This window comes from Eschscholzia californica, unplaced genomic scaffold (genome assembly GCF_041429995.1).
Source record: "Eschscholzia californica isolate CP2 unplaced genomic scaffold, dmEscCali1.0.p SCAF_2, whole genome shotgun sequence".
Taxonomy (NCBI): domain Eukaryota; kingdom Viridiplantae; phylum Streptophyta; class Magnoliopsida; order Ranunculales; family Papaveraceae; genus Eschscholzia; species Eschscholzia californica.
Genome location: NW_028238309.1, coordinates 18740060 through 18760454, shown reverse-complemented (window position 1 = coordinate 18760454; position 20395 = coordinate 18740060). Strand labels below are relative to the sequence as shown.

General features: G+C 35.9%; 2 protein-coding genes across 2 annotated transcripts; one reads left to right on the top strand and one right to left on the bottom strand.

Annotated features, from left to right (window-relative positions):
* The first annotated feature begins 523 nt into the window (after positions 1-523).
* Positions 524-5246, top strand: LOC147556680 (amino acid permease 6-like). The gene is made up of 7 exons (XM_086663442.1): positions 524-964; positions 2715-2948; positions 3188-3281; positions 3375-3595; positions 3678-3817; positions 4251-4472; positions 4647-5246. Exons 1-7 carry the CDS (start codon positions 811-813, stop codon positions 5061-5063), a joined length of 1482 nt encoding a protein of 493 aa, XP_086519568.1. The 5' UTR covers positions 524-810; the 3' UTR covers positions 5064-5246.
* Positions 5247-15901: 10655 nt separating this feature from the next.
* LOC147556679 (hexokinase-1-like) lies at positions 15902-20285 on the bottom strand. The gene is made up of 9 exons (XM_086657609.1): positions 19556-20285; positions 19214-19364; positions 18943-19125; positions 18427-18501; positions 18112-18267; positions 17393-17491; positions 17164-17294; positions 16738-16819; positions 15902-16544 (listed from the first exon to the last, which is right to left on the bottom strand). Exons 1-9 carry the CDS (start codon positions 19825-19827, stop codon positions 16203-16205), a joined length of 1491 nt encoding a protein of 496 aa, XP_086513735.1. The 5' UTR covers positions 19828-20285; the 3' UTR covers positions 15902-16202.
* Between the last annotated feature and the right edge of the window lie 110 nt (positions 20286-20395).

Here is a 20395-nt window from a genome sequence, read left to right as displayed (position 1 = left end):
TTGATTTTGTTCGTAGATTACTCGACTAACAATTCCAATAGACAGAAAATTACATATTTTTTTATGTTTGATATTTCCCTCCAGAAGCAATCATGTTCCAGTGGTGTGGCTAAAAATTTGGAGCGCGTGTAAAAAAATAATTAGGTTTTTTCGATAACATTAACGCATAGCCAAATATAGTACAATATATAATCACACATCTCACTCTATTCTTTATTTTATTTGTTAAGAATCTCACTCTATTCAAAAATGTTATGTTACCTTACTTCCTACTTTACTCCACCTAGGTAAATCATAGGACTAGAGGAGTGAATAATAAGAATGTTCAAGAGACCATGTTTTTCCCATTTGGCATTATTAAAATGCCATATGGTAGAAACCAATTAAGGTGAGAATGACAAAGTATCTTTGTATTACATGAAAGTAAATCTACTGTCATTATGTTGGAGTCAAAAGTCAAACATACTATGAGAGGAAACCCATTTGTTTCTCATAAAGAGATTAGAGATTTTGACATGGTCTTAATAATTGTTGGGTCATTGAATTTTTCTCTCTCTATATCTCTTTCTTTATATCTCACTCTCTTTTTAGCACTCTGTCTTTATCTTTCTCCCTCTCTATCATCAATATCTATTTCATTCAATTGACACGAAAACGACTCCCTCACTATCACTACTAATATATAGACAGTAGTTCTTTTCCATCTCAATATCAATCACCACTCCCTCCTTCTGCATGTTCAGTTTCTGAATCTTCTTCCATCTCTATAATCTCTATCTAGATAGAAACATTAAGGGTAGGCAAGCCAAAATGACAAGGGCAATAGGTGATCAAAATTTTAATGGGGCTGAGATGATTGAGATAAGCAATTTCACTAATCTAACAGTGGAGAATTCTGAGAGAACAGCAGCTACTGGTGGAATGGATGAAAATTTTGATGATGATGGAAGGCCAAAAAGAACTGGTTTGTTTCATATTTTTTATTTACATCAACCATTTGCATTGTTAAATTCACAGATTTTTTTTTCTTTCCCTTCTTTCTTATGGGTTCTTTTTTTTACTCTTTCTTTCTAATACAAAATCAGTTTTTTTTGTGCACAGTTTTTTTATCCAAAGACTTCCATTTTTCTTACACTCAACTTAAATTTGATTTCAGAGCACTCAAATTTGGTTTGAGGGGTGTCAATAGAACTTCCATTAAAAAGTTGGGTCCTTTTTTTTTATTTATGAGTCGGGCTTTTCAAGCCCATTAGTTTGGCCTGCCCCAACATATCTGAGCAACTTAGTGACTAAATCTATTTGACAGGGCGTGGGTAAAGGGGTGCATCCGGTGTGGTGCTTCCACTGAGGTGATACCGGGCTCTCATTTTACCCGGGCCCCCGAAAATTATCAGTTGCTCAATAGTTATAACTAAAAAAGTTTTACTGAGTAACAAAAGAGAATATATAGTACTATTGTTTTCTCTATTTAACTTTTGTTCTCTCTCTGCTTTTGTACTTCATCTCTCTTATTCTCTATAAGACTCTTACACTCTAACGTTCTTTAACTTGGGTCAATCCTAAAAGCATTGTTAATATTTAACGTTAATTGACATAATTGTAATGTGTCATGTATTAGTGTGCTATGTGTCATGGGTTAATTTCATGTTTTTTTGTCAAAAAGACAAGTTATCTTTTTGTCCTTTTAGGCCCCATATATAGTTTGGAAATAGGCTTGAAGGACAATTCTAAAAGCACTCCCATTTCTAATGCCGAAATTGCCCTTAGAGTCTTAGCTTGCGAAGCTTTGCAAACTGATTTGCACTGCTTTGCAATCTGGTTTACAGAGCTTTGCAATCCCGTTCTCATTGCTTTGCAATCTGGTTTGCAGAGCTTTGCAAACTAGTTTGCATTACTTCGCAATTTGATTTGTCTTGCAAAGCTTTTCAATCTGGTTTGCAGAGCTTTGCAAACTCGTTTGGAAACTGGTTTGCACTCTCGTTTGCAAACTGGTATGCAATCTGGTCTGCAATAATGTCAGTTTCGTCTTTTCTCTATATTAGATTATTTACAAAAATGCCATAGGGAGCTGAAGCCTATAAAAAGTTATAAATCCTTTTTAACCAAAGCTCAAATTTTTTAGGGAGTTTTGGGCAAATTTCCCCATATGCTATGTGCTATGTGTCATGTGTTAATGTGCTATATGTCATGTGTGTAATTTGTTTCCCTCTCTAACTCACCTATATGGTAATTTTGTGTTACAATAGTTATTTTATATGATTTAAATCTTATTAGATGTAATATCTCTTGTTGTTTTGTCGAGATTTTTTTTTATTTCTCAATTATAGTATGGAGGGCCCACGATTAAAATTTTGTATCGGGCCTCCAAATTCTCAGCCACGCCACCGCTAGTTGATTAAGGTATGGGATGAGATTTGGGATCTTATTTCTTAATAAAATAAATAAAAGAAGAAATTGAAAATAAAACAGAGGTGTGATTACGTCGTTTGACTCCCTGCATTGTACTCGTCTTGTCATGAGTCATGACGAGCCCTAAATACTTCAACAAGTATAACATTGCCTGTCACATCACAAACATCTCTTTCATATGTTAGTTTTTCTTTGTTGAAGTTGGTTAATAACTTTCATATTTGTTACCTTACCTAGTCTAAGATGGAAAGTACTTCATGATTAATCATAAAATGTAATCGAGTCTTATGCACACATTTATGCAGGAACTACTCTGACTGGAGCAGCACATATCATAACAGCGGTTATCGGTTCAGGAGTGCTATCCTTGCCTTGGTGTGTAGCGCAACTGGGATGGGTTTTGGGACCCATTGCTCTCTTGGTCTTTTCAATACTTACCTACTACACTTCCTGTCTCTTAGCCGATTGTTACAGATCTCCTGATCCTGTTACTGGAAAGCGAAACTATTCTTATATGGAAGCTGTTCAAAACAACTTAGGTACAACTTCCTATGACGCCTCCATAACCCCCCAAAAGTAGGCAGTGATGCAGCCACTTCGATTTACAAGAATGATTTTGCCGGGTTTGAATCTCGTTTGTATACGGGGCAGCTGTGCGTACTTTTGGGGAATGGATTGTCATAACTTCCATTGCTCTCTCTTTCACACCCACATATCCTCAGTCAAAGTTACAAGAACTCGGACTATAGTAGCTTAAAAATTGGATTTTTTTTTCTAGGTTCAAGAATGAGAACGATTTGCGGGATCACTCAGTATATCATCATTATCGGCTGTGGTATTGGCTACGCAATTACTACAGGGATTAGCTTGTAGTAAGTTCCTTCATACTTAAGACAACTCGAAAACTTTTTGATATATGCATCACATTATCATGAATACTGAATTAAAGTAATTTGTAATTTCAGTTCAATATACAAATCAACTTGTTTGAGCAAGTACAGTAATGACAAAGATTCATGTAAAAGATCTGTTACTCCGTTCGTGATTATGTTTGGGATTGTCGAGCTTGTTCTTTCTCAATTCCCAAATATTCATGAATTGACATGGCTCTCGACCGTTGCTGCTATCATGTCTTTCTTATATGCTGGCATTGGAGTGGGTTTCTCCATTCAAAGAGTCATTTCGGGTACGTCTAGATTGCAGTTCTTTATATCATATCATCCATTATCATCTAATGTTTTCACGATTTTCAAAATTAATACACGTAGGAAATACCGGGAAGACGACTTTGATCGGACTCGAACTCGGGCCGAATTTATCTGTTGCTGAGAAAACATGGGGCATGTTTAATGCACTTGGAAATATAGAAGTAGCCTTCTCATTTGCTTTTGTCCTCATTGAAATTCAAGTAAGTTTACTATCATGTTTTTCTTGCTATAAGTATGTTTGTTTTGAAGTTCTGAATTTGAGTTTGAGGTTTTTTTTGTGTGTAATTTACTTGCGTAATTTGAGTTCTTATATTCATTTACTTCTCTAGTAAAAATTAGATCTAAAAATAAGTCGTCTTCTCAAATTCAAACTTGTTTTTATAGCCGAAAACACATTATGCACTGGGTACAAAGACTTGTTTTCATATCTAATTTAAATTAAACTCAGATTGATTTTAGACCACACAAGAAAAACCAGCACATTAATTTCATACTGAAATCTTACTGACTCAACCAAGATCCACTTTTAGACAGTTTGTTATTTTCTTCGATGAACCCTGACACTGAGACATTCTTGAGATCAAAACTAGAATATGGTGATAACCTATAACTCTAAGCTTTTGTGGTTTTCAGGACACGATGAAAGCTCCTGCGGAGAATAAAAGGATGAAGAAGGCAAACCTTTACTCTGTTACAGTAACAAGCATGTTCTATGCATTGTGTGGATGCATTGGTTATGCTGCATACGGAAACGATGCCCCGGGTAACATGTTAACCGGAGTAGAACTTCATCCTCTGTGGTTAGTCAACTTCGCGAATGTCTGCATTGTACTACACATATGTGGTGCATATCAGGTACTATCTCATATTCAAGTTTCTATTTCTTTGTTCAACTTCATTATAGTATGTATGTATATATAGCATCCAACTTTACTTAGCTACCTACGGCCACCATTTTCCAAACTAGACCTTTAGAATAGTCCCACATTAGACTAATAGTTGTTTCGCCTGTAAATTCGCTTTTTATAGGTGTTCAGCCAACCCTTATTTGCAGCTGTCGAGACCTACTGTGGAAATAGATGGGAAACATCGAAATTCATAAGACACGAATACTCACTACCGGGTATTAAACACTTCCGTGTTAACCTATTTCGATTGGTAACGAGGAGTTTATATGTGGCATTCAGTACAATTGTTGGAATTGGAACTCCTTTCTTTAACGAAATACTTGGGCTTTTGGGAGCTGCCAGTTATTGGCCGTTAACGATTTACTTCCCTATAGCTATGTACATATCTCAGAGGAAGATAAAGAAGTATAGTGTTAGATGGACAGGACTTCAGCTTCTCAACCTGATTTGCTTGCTCTCTGCTATTGCTGCTGCCTTGGGCGCCATTCAAGGGATAATAAAAGCTTTAGGTGATAAAGCCTCTAAAAGCAAGAATTGACAAATGAAGGAGTGAAATCTTCTTATGCTCTTGCTAAGAAAACTGTTGCCAAAGATCTTGTAAAATTATCCTAGTAAGCATATTTATGTGTCAAGTATTGTGGGTGGAAAACTTCTTTTTTTTGTTGTTGAAAGGGTGGAAAACTAATACATGAAATTTTATGAAGTTAAAGATCAGTATTTATAGGGTGAGTTTCTCATTACTGTTCTAGTATTGATGTGGAATTTTAGAAAGTATAAATTTGTTCTTTTTTACATGGGTTGACTCCATTTTGGCCCCTGAGGGTCCGTTTGATACGTGGGAAAACTTTAGATGTGAAAACTAGCGTTTTCTAATGAGAAAGAAAATGAAATATTCACATGTGAATTTCAAGTGTTAGGTGTTTGATAGAACTGTAGGAAAATATGTGAGGTGTCTTTAGAATCCTTAAATTATGGAGTGTTTTTAGAATCCCTAAATTATGCAGTGTCTTTAGAATCCCTAAATTATGGAGTGTCTTTAGAATCCCTAAATTATGGAGTGTCTTTAGAATCCCTAAAGTTAAAAGCCTTCAGAATCCCTAAATTAAGGACCTTTAGAAGGGACGAGAGAGATAACGGGTTGAAGAACGATTATCCTTCATCATCAATCCTCCCAGTACCCAAATTAGTGAAGCTTCCTAAGCAAAGGGGGTAGTGGAGCAGGACTTTCACAGACTTTCACAGACAAAATGTCCCGTAGACATTTCAAGACATTTCGGATGAATTATTATAGACAACATGTGTTCATAGACATTTTCAAGACATTGAGAGTTTGTAGACAAAATGTCTTTATAGACATTTCAAGACATTTGATCCATCGACAAAAGATCTTGAGTCCATTGACAAAATGTGTAATGCATATTATATTTGTGCTAATCAAAAATATATTTTTCGACTTTTGTAGACATCTGTGAATATTTGTGGACATTGATGGACATTTGGTAGACATTTATTATTTTAATATTATTATTATTATTTAATCACATGAAATAATATATTAATACTAACATTTCAAAAATATATTTTTCGACTTTCGTAAACATTTGTGAATATTTGTGGACATTGATGGACATTTGGTAGATATTTATTATTTTAATATTATTATTATTTTTTAATTACATGAAATAATATATTTATACTAACATTTCAAAAATATATTTTTCGACTTTCGTAGACATCTGTAAATATTGTGGACATTGATGGACATTTGGTAGACATTTACTATTTTAATATTATTATTATTGTTTAATCACATGAAATAATATGTTTATACTAACATTTCAAAAATATATTTTTCGACTTTCGTAAACATCTGTGAATATTTGTGGACATTGATGGACATTTGGTAGACATTTATTATTTTAATATTATTATTATTGTTTAATCACATTTGGTAGACATTTATTATTTTAATATTATTATTGTTTTTTGATCACATGATGGACTTCAAATGTCTCTTGTTTTTTGAAAGACATTTTGGCTTCCAAATTTGTCCCAAATCCTTCACAAATTCATCAAACTATGAAGTCCACCAAAGTCTGGGACATATTTTGTCTACAATCGAATGCCTCGGACTTTCATAGACTCTCAAATGTCTGGATTTGAATGCCTCAGACTTTCGTGGACTCTCAAATGTCTGGATTTGAATGCCTCAGACTTTCGTGGACTCTCAAATGTCTGGATTTGAATGCCTCAGACTTTCGCGGACTCTCAAGAGTCCGCGAAAGTCTTGCTCCACTACCCCCCCCCCCCCCTAAGTGATGATTCATCAACCTCGCTAAACGATTTGAATGAATAACTATTTACATTAACAAATTGCAGGAAATTAAGTGAACAACTAGAGGAAGGATGATTCATCAGCGTCCGTGACTTTTCTGGTTGTCCTTGCTATTTCACCGGCAATAAAATTTTTGCAGTCATTTTCTGCAACAAATCAAAGAAAAGTAGGAGCCAGGAAAATAACCAACAGAGAGAACGATTAGTTGAATCTAGTTTAGTTTCTTTTGGATGTAGGGTTTAATTGAATCTGGTCCATTTTCATTTGGATTTAGGGTTTAATTCCATCTGGTTCATTTTGTTTTGGATTTAGAGTTTATTTGAATCTGGTTCATCTATGAGAATGCTTGAGAGAAAGAGACCAGAGATTGAGAGAGAAGATGGGTGTTGGAGGGATAAGAAAATAAAGTAGAGAGGGATGACGAGGAAGGGTTTTCGAATCTGATTCATGGGTTTTCGAATTTGAGGGAGTGCAGAGCTAGATTCTTCTTACTGGGAAGATATGGATTTGAGGAAGTAGAGAGAGAGTCTGAGACGGGAGGAGAGAGAGCGCGACATTGAGGATGAGAAAGTGATTTTTCCATGTTTTGGAATTTGAATGGAAAAATTTTTCACTTGATTTTCCAACCTTTTATTCTAAGGAAATTCGATTGTCCAACCTTTTTTCTTACGAAAATCGATTTTCCAACTCTTTTAGTCGAATCAAACAACAAAAAATCGATTTTCTTACGAAAATAGATTTTCCAACCTGATTTTCACATGTATCAAAACAGACCCTAAAGGTGACTGATTCATCCAAGATCGCATTTTGGGAAAATAAAAAAAAAAAGGTGAGCGCTTTGGACAGACAAAAACTGCCCCCAATACTCCATTTGGGACAATTTTTGTGTTTTTGGGACGGGTTTTTACCGTCCCTAATGGCCATTTTTTTGTAGTGCGCTTAACTCCAAGAAATGGGATCTTAGAATCGCGTTATTCAATTAAGGACGGTTTTATATTGACTAGTGTAGGAAAACTGATTTTTTCCAAAACGATAACAAGTTTTAATTCTGCGATTCTTTCATTTAGTTTTAAAATGGCAAAGAAAGTGCATTCAACTTTCGTTCACTCCTCGACAAAGAGAAGCTGAATGAGAACAACTTCCTCGAATGGTAAAGGAATCTGGGAATAGTTTTCAGATTAGAAAACAAGCTGAATGTCTTAGACACTCCAATTTTGAAATTGGATGCTACTTTGACTGCTGAAGAAAAGGCATGAAAAGATTATTCGGATGATGGTTATACCATGATTCGACAACTTAGGGAATCGTTCTAAAAAAAGTCGAGATTGGAGAGGTTTGAGACCTCCAGGATATTACTAAGCATGTGCCTCGAGAAAGGAAAACTAGTAGGGCCTCATGCTCGGAAAATGATTAAACTAATTGTGAAATTGGCAAAGCTGGGTTTTCCATATAGCCAAGAGGCGGCTACCGACGCTATCCTTTACTCCCTTTCATAGTGGTTTCAATCAGTTCAGGATGAACTACAACATGAATGTATGGGATAAAATCTTGGAGGAACTCCATGCGATGCTTCAGACAGCCGAACGAAATGTTGCAATAGTGGAACCAAAGAAGGAGGTTCTTAAGGTTCAGAAGGACAAGGGTTCAAGAAGGCTATAAAATAGAAGAATAAACCAGTGTCCAAAGGAAAAGGCAAACGAGTTGCTAAAGCCAAGGACAAGGGTCCTCCTTCTAATACCAAATGTTTCTACTGCGATGGCAAGGGTCATTGGAAGAGAAACTGCCCTAAGTTCTAGGAAGAAAAGAAAAACAAAATAGTGGTTTTCAATTCAGGTATACATATTGGTTGTTAATTTAACAAATACAGTAAATTCCTATTTCGGTATTAGATACCTAATGCTTTTACCATTATGAATGAACAGGAACGGTTGTGGACTGAGTATTTGTCTGAAGGAGAAAAGATCGACGAGGGGGTAGAGGCAATGGTTGCTGAGGATGCTGAAAGGGATCGAAGTCTTCTTTAGGCACTAATCTAGATTAGTTGTTATTTTCTAGTAAACGTCATCTTTGTACTAAGTATTAACAGAGAATCAATAAAGAAGTTTAGTTCTATATTGAGATGTTATAATAGTTCTAAATTAACAAATCAATTGTACCAACAGATTCCAAACTTGGGTTATACCTGTAAGATGAGACAGGTTAACAAATCAAATGATTTAGAATCATTAGATACATGTGGCTCATAAACAGGATCATCCCCTTAGAAAGGGATGAGGACAGGGTATCCAGAATAACCAAGAAAGCTTCACGGTTGAAAATGGATGAACAACCAGTTCCATAACCGAAGTAAAGAATCATATTGACAAGAAAGTAGAATCATCCGAAAGGATCGATGATGTTTGAGCCAACCACATAGGTTGATCATCAAAACTTTTTATAACCACACTTCAGACATATCCAGTTGGAACTGTCCAATAGGATACAATTGAAGATTGTTAGACAAAATTTAATAAATCATACCCTGTCCTTCAAACCACTATTAAAGATGTCTTGATATAGCTTCCCACATCAAACTTACTCCGTCTGATAGTTGAAAATACTCCATAGAGATATGAAATTGGAAGGATTCCAATACTATCTTTGTAGAGTCCGAGAAAGCTGAGACAATACAAAATAGTATACAGAGCACAGAATTAGCAAGTCTGACGCAATTTTCTTTAGAAGAAACTTGAGGTTTCTCCACAACCAATCAGAGAACAAAGTTGTTGTTGCTCGTGATGGTATCCTCCTTATAATTGGTTTTATTCACGGAGAATAAGTAGGAGAAAAGTATACATTGAATAAGTTCGATGAAAAGTGTACATCGAATAATTTGATGAAGAGAAACAAAACTGTTGAGAACAGTATATCGCGGTTCCTAGAGGAAGAGAGGAATAAAAGGTAATGTTAGACGAATGCTAAAATACCTACTGCACAAATTAAATTAGATTCGCAAAAAAAAAAAAACCTTCAAGTAGTTGAGAAAATTCCTTAGTTGTTCATAACCCCTTTAGGTCATAAAGTCTTATTTATCTAGCTTAGAAGAATGAGATCTTGCTGATAAGAGATAAAAGCCATAGACCTGCGCAACGGAACCCACCTCTGAAAATTGGCTTGGAGCCAAAAGATCAGAAATGGAATCCATATCTCATCAAGTTTGGAACTTGAAAATTTGGTCAATGAAATAAAACCCATTGGCCGCAAAATTAGTTTTTCAAAGTAGAAAACTGAGAAAGATGGAAACATTGGTATTTCCAAAAGCTAAACGAGAAGATAAAGGCCACAGATTTATAGCATGAGACTACGAACGAGATCTTTACATTCGTCGCTAAAGCTTGAGTCCAAAAAGATCAGACTCACATATGAAGGTCAAAACTATCTTATTGACCCTAAAGGTTAGTAAAATACGCAAGCTTCAGGAATCCATCAACGGATTGAAATAGGCAAGTAAGAGTTGGAATCTTCGATTCGACAAGGTAATCAAAGGTGTTTGTTTCCTAAAGAATGAAGAAAATCTTGAACTTCGGGAATTTCAAGAAGGTAAGTGGGAGTGACACGATTTTCTAGGTCCGGTATGTAGAGGACATACTAAAATTGAGTACAACATTGGGATGTTCAAAATGCTTACAACTGACTCAATAAAGGACCATACACAATAGGATGAAATGCTTTTGGGCATCAAAGATCTACAAGAATAGAACGAAAGGATGATGGGACTAAGTGAAGAAACTTATTGGGTAAGATCCATAAAAGTCCATGCGCAAGACTCTAGAAGAGAAATACGACCCAAATCTCGTGACACAGAGCTCAGCAAGACTCAGAGCATGGTAGGCCCTGATGAGAAAGCACGTGTGAGAAAGATATTTGTGCCTAGAGTAAAAGATCGATCATGTTGGACATGATTAGCATTCGCCTAAGATATCTCAAACACTTGGAGTATGATGAGACGTCGCCATTCGAATTCAGATAAGGGAATCTGTACCACAACTAAAGAACATCTGAAAGAGCTTTGGAAGTAATTTGGATGAATTCTTAGTATAAAGTGTAAAAGAAAGTTGAAAATGTCCTGTGTTGCAAACTTCTAGACATGGAAAGATATTCGGCTGGAAAGAGTTCCAAGCCAGATACAGTTGCAAACTCTACAAACAAAAGAATATCCAGCGTCCCAGCCGTCGTGAACTTTACAAAATGAGTATTTAGGGTTATTTAAAATTACAGGTGTGTCCCTCTTTTTTGTTCAACCTAATTTCTAGCCTATAACTAATTGACAAATGACCTTCTTTTCACCACAACTTCCACCAGAAATTTCAGATTTACTCTTTTGGTCTCCACTCAATATTCAACCAACAAGTGTCATTTCTTACACCAAAAACAACCTAAATATCTCTATTTTACCCTTCTCTACCTTATCTTTTAACACCCTAACCACCAACCCATTCTTCTCATTCTTGAGTTAGACTTGAAATCCTTCTCATTTCTCAAGTATTCTTTTTATCTATATTTCCTTCCTTTTAATTCTTATCCATATCTTCTTACTCTTAGCCTCTTCCTCTTCTTTTAATTGTAACAACAAAAACCCTAGCCTCCATCCTTCTCTTCTATTACTCCTTCGATCATAATTTCTTCTCAAATCCTTTCTAATTATCTTTTTTTCTAATTCTTTTTTTCTAACATTTTCTTCCTTTCTTCATTTTCTTTTCTAAGTCTATTTTCTCTCATCTTCTCTTAATTACAAAGATCTAGCACTTGGAATTTGAAGCATATTTGGAACAAAGATTAGATTCCTTTGGTGACTTCTCTTTCTTTGTTTCTTGTATTTCCTTGTATCTTGTTTCATCAATGAATATGTCTTTAAATTCAATGAGTAGCTAATTTCATATCTAGGATTGTAGAGGAAATGCATACTTATCTTTTTGAGATATGTTATTGATTAATCAAATCCTTTAATTGAGCTTTAATGTCTATTAATTGTCTTTTCATATAGATTTTATCTTCTTTTCATTGTTGATGCTTCATAATTAGATATCTCATACTTTCGTTAAGTTGTTAGATGGAATATGCTTGTTAGATGATGAATAATAGTTAAAAGCGTATAGTCTTTACAAGATAGGCAGTTGGAAATACATGATTATGAAATGAGTTTATCATGAATATCTTTTGAAATTTAAAAATAATCCTTATATTAGATTTCGAGTTATAACGAAAAAGGTTTAGTTAATTAATTGCATGCTTAAGGAAGTGCATTTATGTGGTCGATTTGAAAATCCTAAATGTTTTCTCATCTTGCTTTCATTCTTCTTTAGTCTATTATTGTTTTCTTATTAGAATCATTTTCCAAACAAAGATAATTTTACGAACTAGGGTTAAATACTAGATTTTAAAACAAAATTACTTATCCTTAGGAATCGATACCAGACTTCGAATTTATTATTACTTGATTCTGTATTCTTACGGGTATAAACACATTTTGGGCTTATCAATGCACATGTTATCCACATTTAGGTGTTTATTGTGAGAATGGTCTTACATGGAAGAAGGGCTATCTATTAACCAAGAATATAATGTTTAGGTCCTCACCACTCATCATTGCCAATTGGTTTTGAGTTGGATGACCACAAACTTAACATGGTACGAGAGTTAGGCCCACACGTGTTCCACATTACCCAAAAAAAACGTGTTAGGCTAACGCCACACGTGAGGGGCGTGTAAGAATAGTCCCACATGGGAGAATGGCTATCTAGCAACCAAGAATATAATGTTTAGGTCCTCTCCGCTCATTGCCAATTGTTTTTAAGTTGGATGGCCACAAACCTAACACTTCGAGAAACTCCAACCAGGGGCTGTCCCAGGCCCTTAAAACCACTTTTTCATTCAAATTTAACAGCCTCAGCTCAGCCCCTAAAATTCAGCTCCAACCACAGACTCTCTTGGAGCCATTAAATTTTAATTTAAATTTCTCAATTTACTTAAATAATTCGATTAAACAATATCAATTACAAACTTAACAATTGATGAAATTTAAATCTATACAAATACGACTAAACAATAATAGAAAAGTTAAAAATAGCTAGAAGGGGTTTCTTGGGTCTTGTGGTTGACTGCCGAACCAAGCTTCTCGCGCTGCTATAAGCATCCGTGCACCATGTTCGTCGAGAGACCTAGCATCAATCCTCAATAAGTCTATCCCATATTGTCGGCCTTTTGTTGTTTATCAGATTGTAGAAACTCTTTTTGAACTTGTATAGATTCTTGCATTGATATCGATCTTTGTTGAGATTCTTCTATCCTATTTTGCCAATATTCCGGCGGAGCATCACCGATTACGTTATCTTTGACGGTAGAATTTGTCGAATTTTCTCCGACTCTTGTATTTGCTTTGGCTTGTTTACGACCAATTAGTCTTTTCTCCGAGGGATTGGTATTAGAATCTCTTTTCCCGGATGTTGACTCTCCTGGCATGTCTGCCATCCACTTGTTATGTGACATCAAAATTCTGTAAACACGTTGGAATCTAAACATTTTTCCTTTGTGATTAATTTTATAAACATCAAGTGTTCTTCATCGTTTGTATACGCAACCCGTTTAGCTTTCTTGGTTCAAAGTCGTGCCTTCTTGCTCGCAAGAATCATCTAAAGTTTCATCTACCGTCAAGGGAACGCATGAAGAACCATTCAAAGTCTCATCATTTTCTAATAGGCTTGAGTGATAACCGGGAGTTTGAATGAGATTTGTATAACTTTGGCTAAACAACTCATTATCATTGAAGGAATCCATTGAAGAAGATTGAAAAAATTGGAGAGAAAATTGGAGAGAAAAAATTGAAAGATAAAGAGTTGAAATGAGGGATTATTTGGGATTATAGGGGTTGAACCCAAATCTGGCCGTTGGAGCAAATCCAACGGCCAGATGTGGTCCCCAACATGACTGTTGGGAGCTCCCCAACGGTCTGTTGCGGATGTTCAGCCGGCCCTTAATAAGGGTCGGCTGTGGTTGGAGCCTCTCCACCCGGTGGGGAGGGGCCCATTGTGGATGTTTGCCTTGAACAATGATAGAGTATATCTATCTAGGAGTGTTTATTAGATGAGATAGAGTTTCTTTTCTCTTCTTGAGTACCGATTATATCTTCTTATATGCCTACCCTTCTCTTAAAACTATACCCCCTCCTATTCCTCGAATATCTTTTGGAGATCTTCCTTTGGAACCCACTTCCTCGTCAAATTCTCCTACACTTAATCAATCAACTTCGAACGGGGTTATTGTTTCTACACCCTCTGTTTTTTTTTTCTTGGAGAAATCGACTACGATCTACGTTAGTCGTTGCAAGGCATTGATACATCACAAAGATGTGGTGAGCACGATAACTGCCTAATTTAAACCATAATGAAAGAGACCTAAAGTTCGACAACATGAAAGAGGCCTTAAGCCCGACAAATTCATTATATTATTTACTATATAATTGCACCTATACCTCATGTTCATCAAATGTAAATCCCCCGACTTTAAGAGGGTCGAAATATAAAACCCTTTAAACCATAGAAACCTATCTCACCTCTTTCTTTCCTCTGTCTTCAACAGAGAGAAAGAAAAAGAAATAAAAAAAGAAGGGCAGCCTAGAGATTTATTGGGAAAGGAAAAGGGGGGAGTTCTAGAGAGTGAAAGGGGAGAAGAAGAAAGCAAATCAAAGGGATTTGTATAGGTTTCTGATTCCTTCGCATTGGTGTTGCATCTAAGATAGGTTCTTGTCCCTATGGTTCCATTAGCCCTTTTCAATTTCAGGCTTTTGATTAGCCTGGTGTTGCATCTAAGGTAGGTTCTTGTCCCTATGGTTCCACTAGCCCTTTTCAATTTCAGGCTTTTTTTTTTTTGCATTGGTAAATGGGTTAAAGGGCCCGACCCTTTTCAATTTCAGGCTTTTGATTAGCCGAATAGCTCCACAGTTTCGATTATATGCTCTTCTGCTGTCGATTTGACTTAGAATAAGCCAGAAATAACCTCGGGTTGGATGATTTAATACTAGAAGATCTACGGGTGGTTTTTGTATTGTTTTGGCAGTTCTTTGATTTCTTGAAGCTACAAGAAGAAGCCCACTATAGCGAGAATCTCTATCAAATATCAAATATAAAGCTTTGACCTTGGGGAACCATTGATTTGCATTTAGACTGGTTGATCTCCATTTATCTCTCTCAACCTCTTGTGGTGTGTTGTTATAATTTTGGAGCTTGGAGCATCGCTTCTACTCCTGTATTTCACGGTCGTACTAAACACATTGAAGTGGATTATCACTTTATTCATGATCTAATAGTAGCTAGTAGGTTGGTGTTGAAGTATATTCCCTACCGTGAACAACCTGCGGATATTATGGCGAACGGATTGTCTAATTTTGCTACTTGTAACAAGATGTTTTTGCCCAAATCATAGCACGATGGCTGAGCTCATCTCGAAGTATTTGACGTAGAGTTAGTTTTATCAGCTAGTTTTTTGAAGTAAGAAGCTACCACAAAGAAATTGTAATTTTCAACAAAAAAAAAGAAAGCAGTGTAAGATATCTCATCAAAAAAAAGTTGTAGTGTAAGATCAATAGAATGTAGTTTATAGGAGTGCTATAGATTATAAATAGTAGGGCCTCATGACAGCTTGCCTTCACTGCACCCACATCAGTTGAAGTTGGTTGGTCATTAGCAAAGAACTTCTAGTGAGAAAAAGTTAATTACTTCTCTTTCTTGTTTAAGGTATAAATAGAAAAGGTTAAACTTGATTTTGTGAGTCATTTCTCATGTAGAAGCCGAGCAATTTCCAATTTTTTTTAGGCCGTACGCCATGAGAATCCAATAGACTAACACATTAAGGTAATGAGAAGGACTCGGAGAATTATGATCTTCTGATTTCTCGGTCTAAACCAACGGAACTCCGGCCAAATGAGAGAAATACTTGGCCTTTACAACTTTGTCGTATCGCCATTGAAATTGCTTTTTTAACAAATAGAAAAAAGAAAGTCGATGCCATTTCAGATACCCAGAGTGGGTAAAATTATTATGTATTGTCATAATTTCTCAAACACATTAAATTGGTCATATACCAAATTATAGCAGGAAAGATGAAATGGGGCAAAATGCAGACCGAAGGGTGATATGATCATGCCCACTTTCAGCTCTGCTAATTATAGTAACCTCTCATTTTTACCCCATCCTGCAACTTTTCAGGTCATAAATATAGGATTCTAGCCGAATTTGTATTCAAAATAGAAAGAAAAAAATGTGGCCAAAAAAGAAAACTTCTTGGTTATTTAACCAAGTGATATCAAGATTACTCGACCTCGGGGTATTGAGAATGAGAAGCAGCAAGAAGGGCAGCCCCGATACCAGACCCATCATTGGCATGCTCGATGATAACTGCGTCAGCAACTTCTTCTCCAAGTAATTCTTGAAGAGTGGTCTCTAAACAGTTGCTGAATTCAGTATAATGCTCAAATAATCCTCCATCCATGGCTATAACAGTTCTCTGTTTTTCCCCGTTAGTAATTGTATCTCGTCCCATCTTCCTTAGGATGCCAAAAATTCCTGCTGCAGAAAGACGGGCACCTCGTGTGGCCACAATGTTGCAGAGCTTGACAATAACTTTTCTTGTTTTAAGGGAACTATTAGATATCTGAAACATCGAAACACAGAAATTAACATGAGACCTCTAGTTGGGTACAAATTTAAGTTGCCCAAGTTACCCAGAATCAAGAGATTTGCTTCTATTTTCAGTTTCATCTGTCATCTGAGGTAACCGAAATTTCATTTTACTGAGTGTGTACATAAAGAGTAATGTTCGACGGAAGTAAAAAACAGAATCATACCCCTAAAATATCCTTCAATTTGGTCCCTACCACCCTGAGATCTGGGGATGTATCATGATGCATTGCTGACATTTCAGGAGTCCTGCATTTGCACATTCAGTGAGAACTTTGTATAGAACCAGAATGTCGTCGATAAAATGCCTTGAAAAAGAACGTGGCAAATATAAGTGGGTTCATTTCTTAAAAAAAGATGCTATAGCAGCGGAAATATCTTTCACATAAGAACTCAACAAAAGCAAGTATTATATGAAAGCCAAGAAGAATGCAGTTAAAGAAAGAAATACCACTTCCACAGATGATATATCCAATAAGAGTAGCGTATTAAGAACTCGTAAAAGTTGAAAGAAATAAGAGAGGGTGTCATGAATCGAGACGATGGCATACTTCAGTCTAACATTGTTTCTTCATCTATGAGATGGGACATACCTCAAAATGAATGGAACTTTGAGATTCGGTGGTACAGTATCACCAAAAAATGCAGCTTCTTCAGCCATTTTGAGTAGAACTCTTCGTACAATATCTCCCAAATACATCCCAGAAATAATCTTCTCAAAAATCTGTTAAAATAAAGTGAAGGTGTTACTGCATGGAAGCACAAGAAAGTCAAGATTACATATTCAACAATAACAACTGTACACTGTTGGAAAACCATTACCTGCTCATTAACATTAAGACTCTCAAGATCCAACGCTTGATCAAATTCTGTTATAGGAAGATGTGACGACCTGAAGTTGCCCCACTCCATGTTGATAACCTACAATGATATAAGATCAGATGCTTCAATACACACACACACACACATGTAGCTTCCTCAAGCACCACCTTCTATGAGTGTTTGAGATACCTTTACGGTTACATTTTAACATGGATCTGTTTTGTTTTAACTTGCACATTCGTGCTACTTTGTTAATCAATTTCTCATACATCCAACTGTTCAACTTTAAAAAGTATAATCTCCAGCTCTGGTGGTACAGGATATTGTTAGTAAATATAAGGTTCAGATTGTAAGATCCGACACGTAACCGAGAACTGAATGCAAATATAGATTATATGCAGAGTCTGTAGCTTCTCAAACAGCACGAACTTGTGGTATTGGTTTATCTCCCACAGTGGTGGGGCTAGGCAGCCTAGACAGGTGCGCACCACGTGCTTTAGAGTCAGAAAATTCAGTTTCTGAGGAGAATTCGTCAAGAACCTTTCTTGCGGGATTCGGTTGTATACTTGTATCTCCAACTAGTTCTATGATTTGGAGTATATTATCCTCAAGACAATTGTTCTGGATAAATTTCTTCCTCTTCCTCGTGAGGATTTTCAGAAAAAAGAAGACTTCAACAAATATAAAATAAAGATGAATATGATTACAATGCAACTTACCATCTTCCCTGATTGAGGTAGGAGACCATGCCACTTTGGAATAGCATGTGCATGCTCTACATATGCTGCATTCGTTCCAGTACCCAATATAACTGCAGCAACAACATCATTGTTGTAGTATCTTCCTCCAGCCAGTGTCCCAATTGTATCATTGACCTGAGTATCGTTCTAGTTAGAAATCTAAATTTGAAAATCTTTATGTTCATTAATACTATAACAACAGATACATGGAAGACAACCTCTGAAATAAAAACAAATAAATAAAAGAAAAGTCGATTTTGCTTCAAACCAGGCAGAAACTAAATTGTAACTTACAAGAGCTGCCACACGCATATCAAGGCCTTGTCTTTCCATAGCTTTTGTTAGTTCGGCTACCACATCTTGGTCAATCTAGTCAAGTAGAAAAACGGAAATCTCGTTAAAGAAGGATAAAATGGTTAATAAGACGAGAACTGTACGGATTGACTTTACAAGAAATGGAATTGAAATATAACAGTTTTTGTACTAAAGAGAAGCGCGATTATTTACGAATAAAATTCGACTTGAAATATTGACTAGATACCCTTATGTTAACATTTTATATAGAGCAAGAAATGGATTTTCTTCAGAAAAAATTGAAAACAGACTACAAGTAAAGCCCAATCCTTTGCGCAAATACTCGTGTGCTAGGTATTATATGGAGCAAGATGTCTATTTCTTTGGACAAAATACAAGAACATAATGACAAAATAAAGTTGATTGCTTTTGAACTGATAATGATGTCAAAATTATTCGTCGTTATCCATGAATAAAACATATCAACAGAGAGAGGTTATAAGGATAAGGATTAACCGCGTCATCTATAGAGAAACCCTTCGTCCATCTAATAAGGGTTCCAGATGCAATTGAAGCTTGTTTGACAGGGAAGGAGAAAGTAAAACCCAATTCCCTTTGCCTACCGGCAGAAAGCTGAAAATCTTCACCTTCTGTAGCTACAAACTTTGCTAGTTCTGCAGCAATGAAATCAAATAGTTCCTGAAAATGACAATTACTCAAACGTTAAGGATGTCTACGAGAACCCAATTGCAGAATAAGAATCACATTGGCCGACGATAATACATACATCTGAAGTGCCAACCATCAATTCCGGAGGAATTGAAACCTCGATGAATTCTTGCTTAACAACACGCCCCTCTTTTCCACCCAATTGTACACGCAAAACACGAAAGTTTGTACCTCCAAGGTCCAAAGCATAAAACAATCCATGTTCATCCCTAAAATTTAACCCACAATAAAAAAACCCACATTCAATAATAAGTTGATCAGCCCTGGAATGGATCAAAACAAGAACTTTTTTCAATCATAACAACATAAAGCTACCCACATACAGTTTACAAGTTCAAAAGGCCTAAATTTGACAATTAACAATTCTAGAGAGAGAGAGAGAGAGGAGAATGATGATTACCCAGAAGGAAGATTATCAACATAACTAAGAAGCATCTTAAGCTTGCTACCACCTTCAGAAGCAAGACCAGCATGCATCTCAACAATCATAGCATCAGCTACCTGTCTCAATTTCGAAATCGGAGTTGCACATTTTTCTTCAAATTCCCCCAATATCGCCATCGCTTTCGCCCATCTACTTGAACTTCTCACTCTATGTCGAACAATCAAAGCTGCAGCTGCACATACAGCAGCTGCACCCACCACAGTAGCTCCTACTACCACCTTCTTCATTATTCAAACCCTCAAACAATTAGATCTCACCACACAACAAAATTTCAATTAGATCTGAAAATCCTATGAACCCTAGAGAGATAGAGAGATTTGAAGTGAGGGTTAGTAGAATTGGATCGGATTAGGTAAAGGACAGGAGTAAATTGGGATTACGATGATGAGTTGGGGGAAATTCTTATTTCTTACTAGTAATTTGGATTGGTAATCTCTTTCTCTCTCATTAAGTTTTATCTTTGTACCAGAAAGTTTTAGGTTTATAGATAAGAAACTACTCCTAACTGTACCAGAATTGGTATTTTGACTTTGACATTTCTTTCCTTTTCACTTTCTCTGTTATTTACGAAAATAACCTACCAATTGCCGTCTGATTAGGGATAAGATTAACCCCTAATTAGGATAAGATCAAGGGTAATTTGACCCTTGGAAAATTGAGTTTTTATTACTAATTTGAGGAATTCAAACATGGAAAACAAACAACTCTATTTTACTTGGGTAGGAACCAATTTTTTTTCCTAAATGACTCGATTTCAAATTTTCAAATTTTAAAAAATAAAAGAATCCTTTATTT

Bases quoted from the DNA above. Each gene is read 5' to 3' on its own strand.
- LOC147556680 (XM_086663442.1), top strand. From the start codon at position 811: ATGACAAGGGCAATAGGTGATCAAAATTTTAATGGGGCTGAGATGATT. The intron at 3,596-3,677 runs GTACGTCTAGAT...TAATACACGTAG, and splicing joins CATTCAAAGAGTCATTTCGG to GAAATACCGGGAAGACGACT. The intron at 4,473-4,646 runs GTACTATCTCAT...CGCTTTTTATAG, and splicing joins ACATATGTGGTGCATATCAG to GTGTTCAGCCAACCCTTATT.
- LOC147556679 (XM_086657609.1), bottom strand. From the start codon at position 19,827: ATGAAGAAGGTGGTAGTAGGAGCTACTGTGGTGGGTGCAGCTGCTGTA. The intron at 19,365-19,555 runs GTAATCATCATT...GTTAAATTTTAG, and splicing joins GTTGATAATCTTCCTTCTGG to GGATGAACATGGATTGTTTT. The intron at 18,268-18,426 runs GTAAGTTACAAT...AACGATACTCAG, and splicing joins ATATGCGTGTGGCAGCTCTT to GTCAATGATACAATTGGGAC.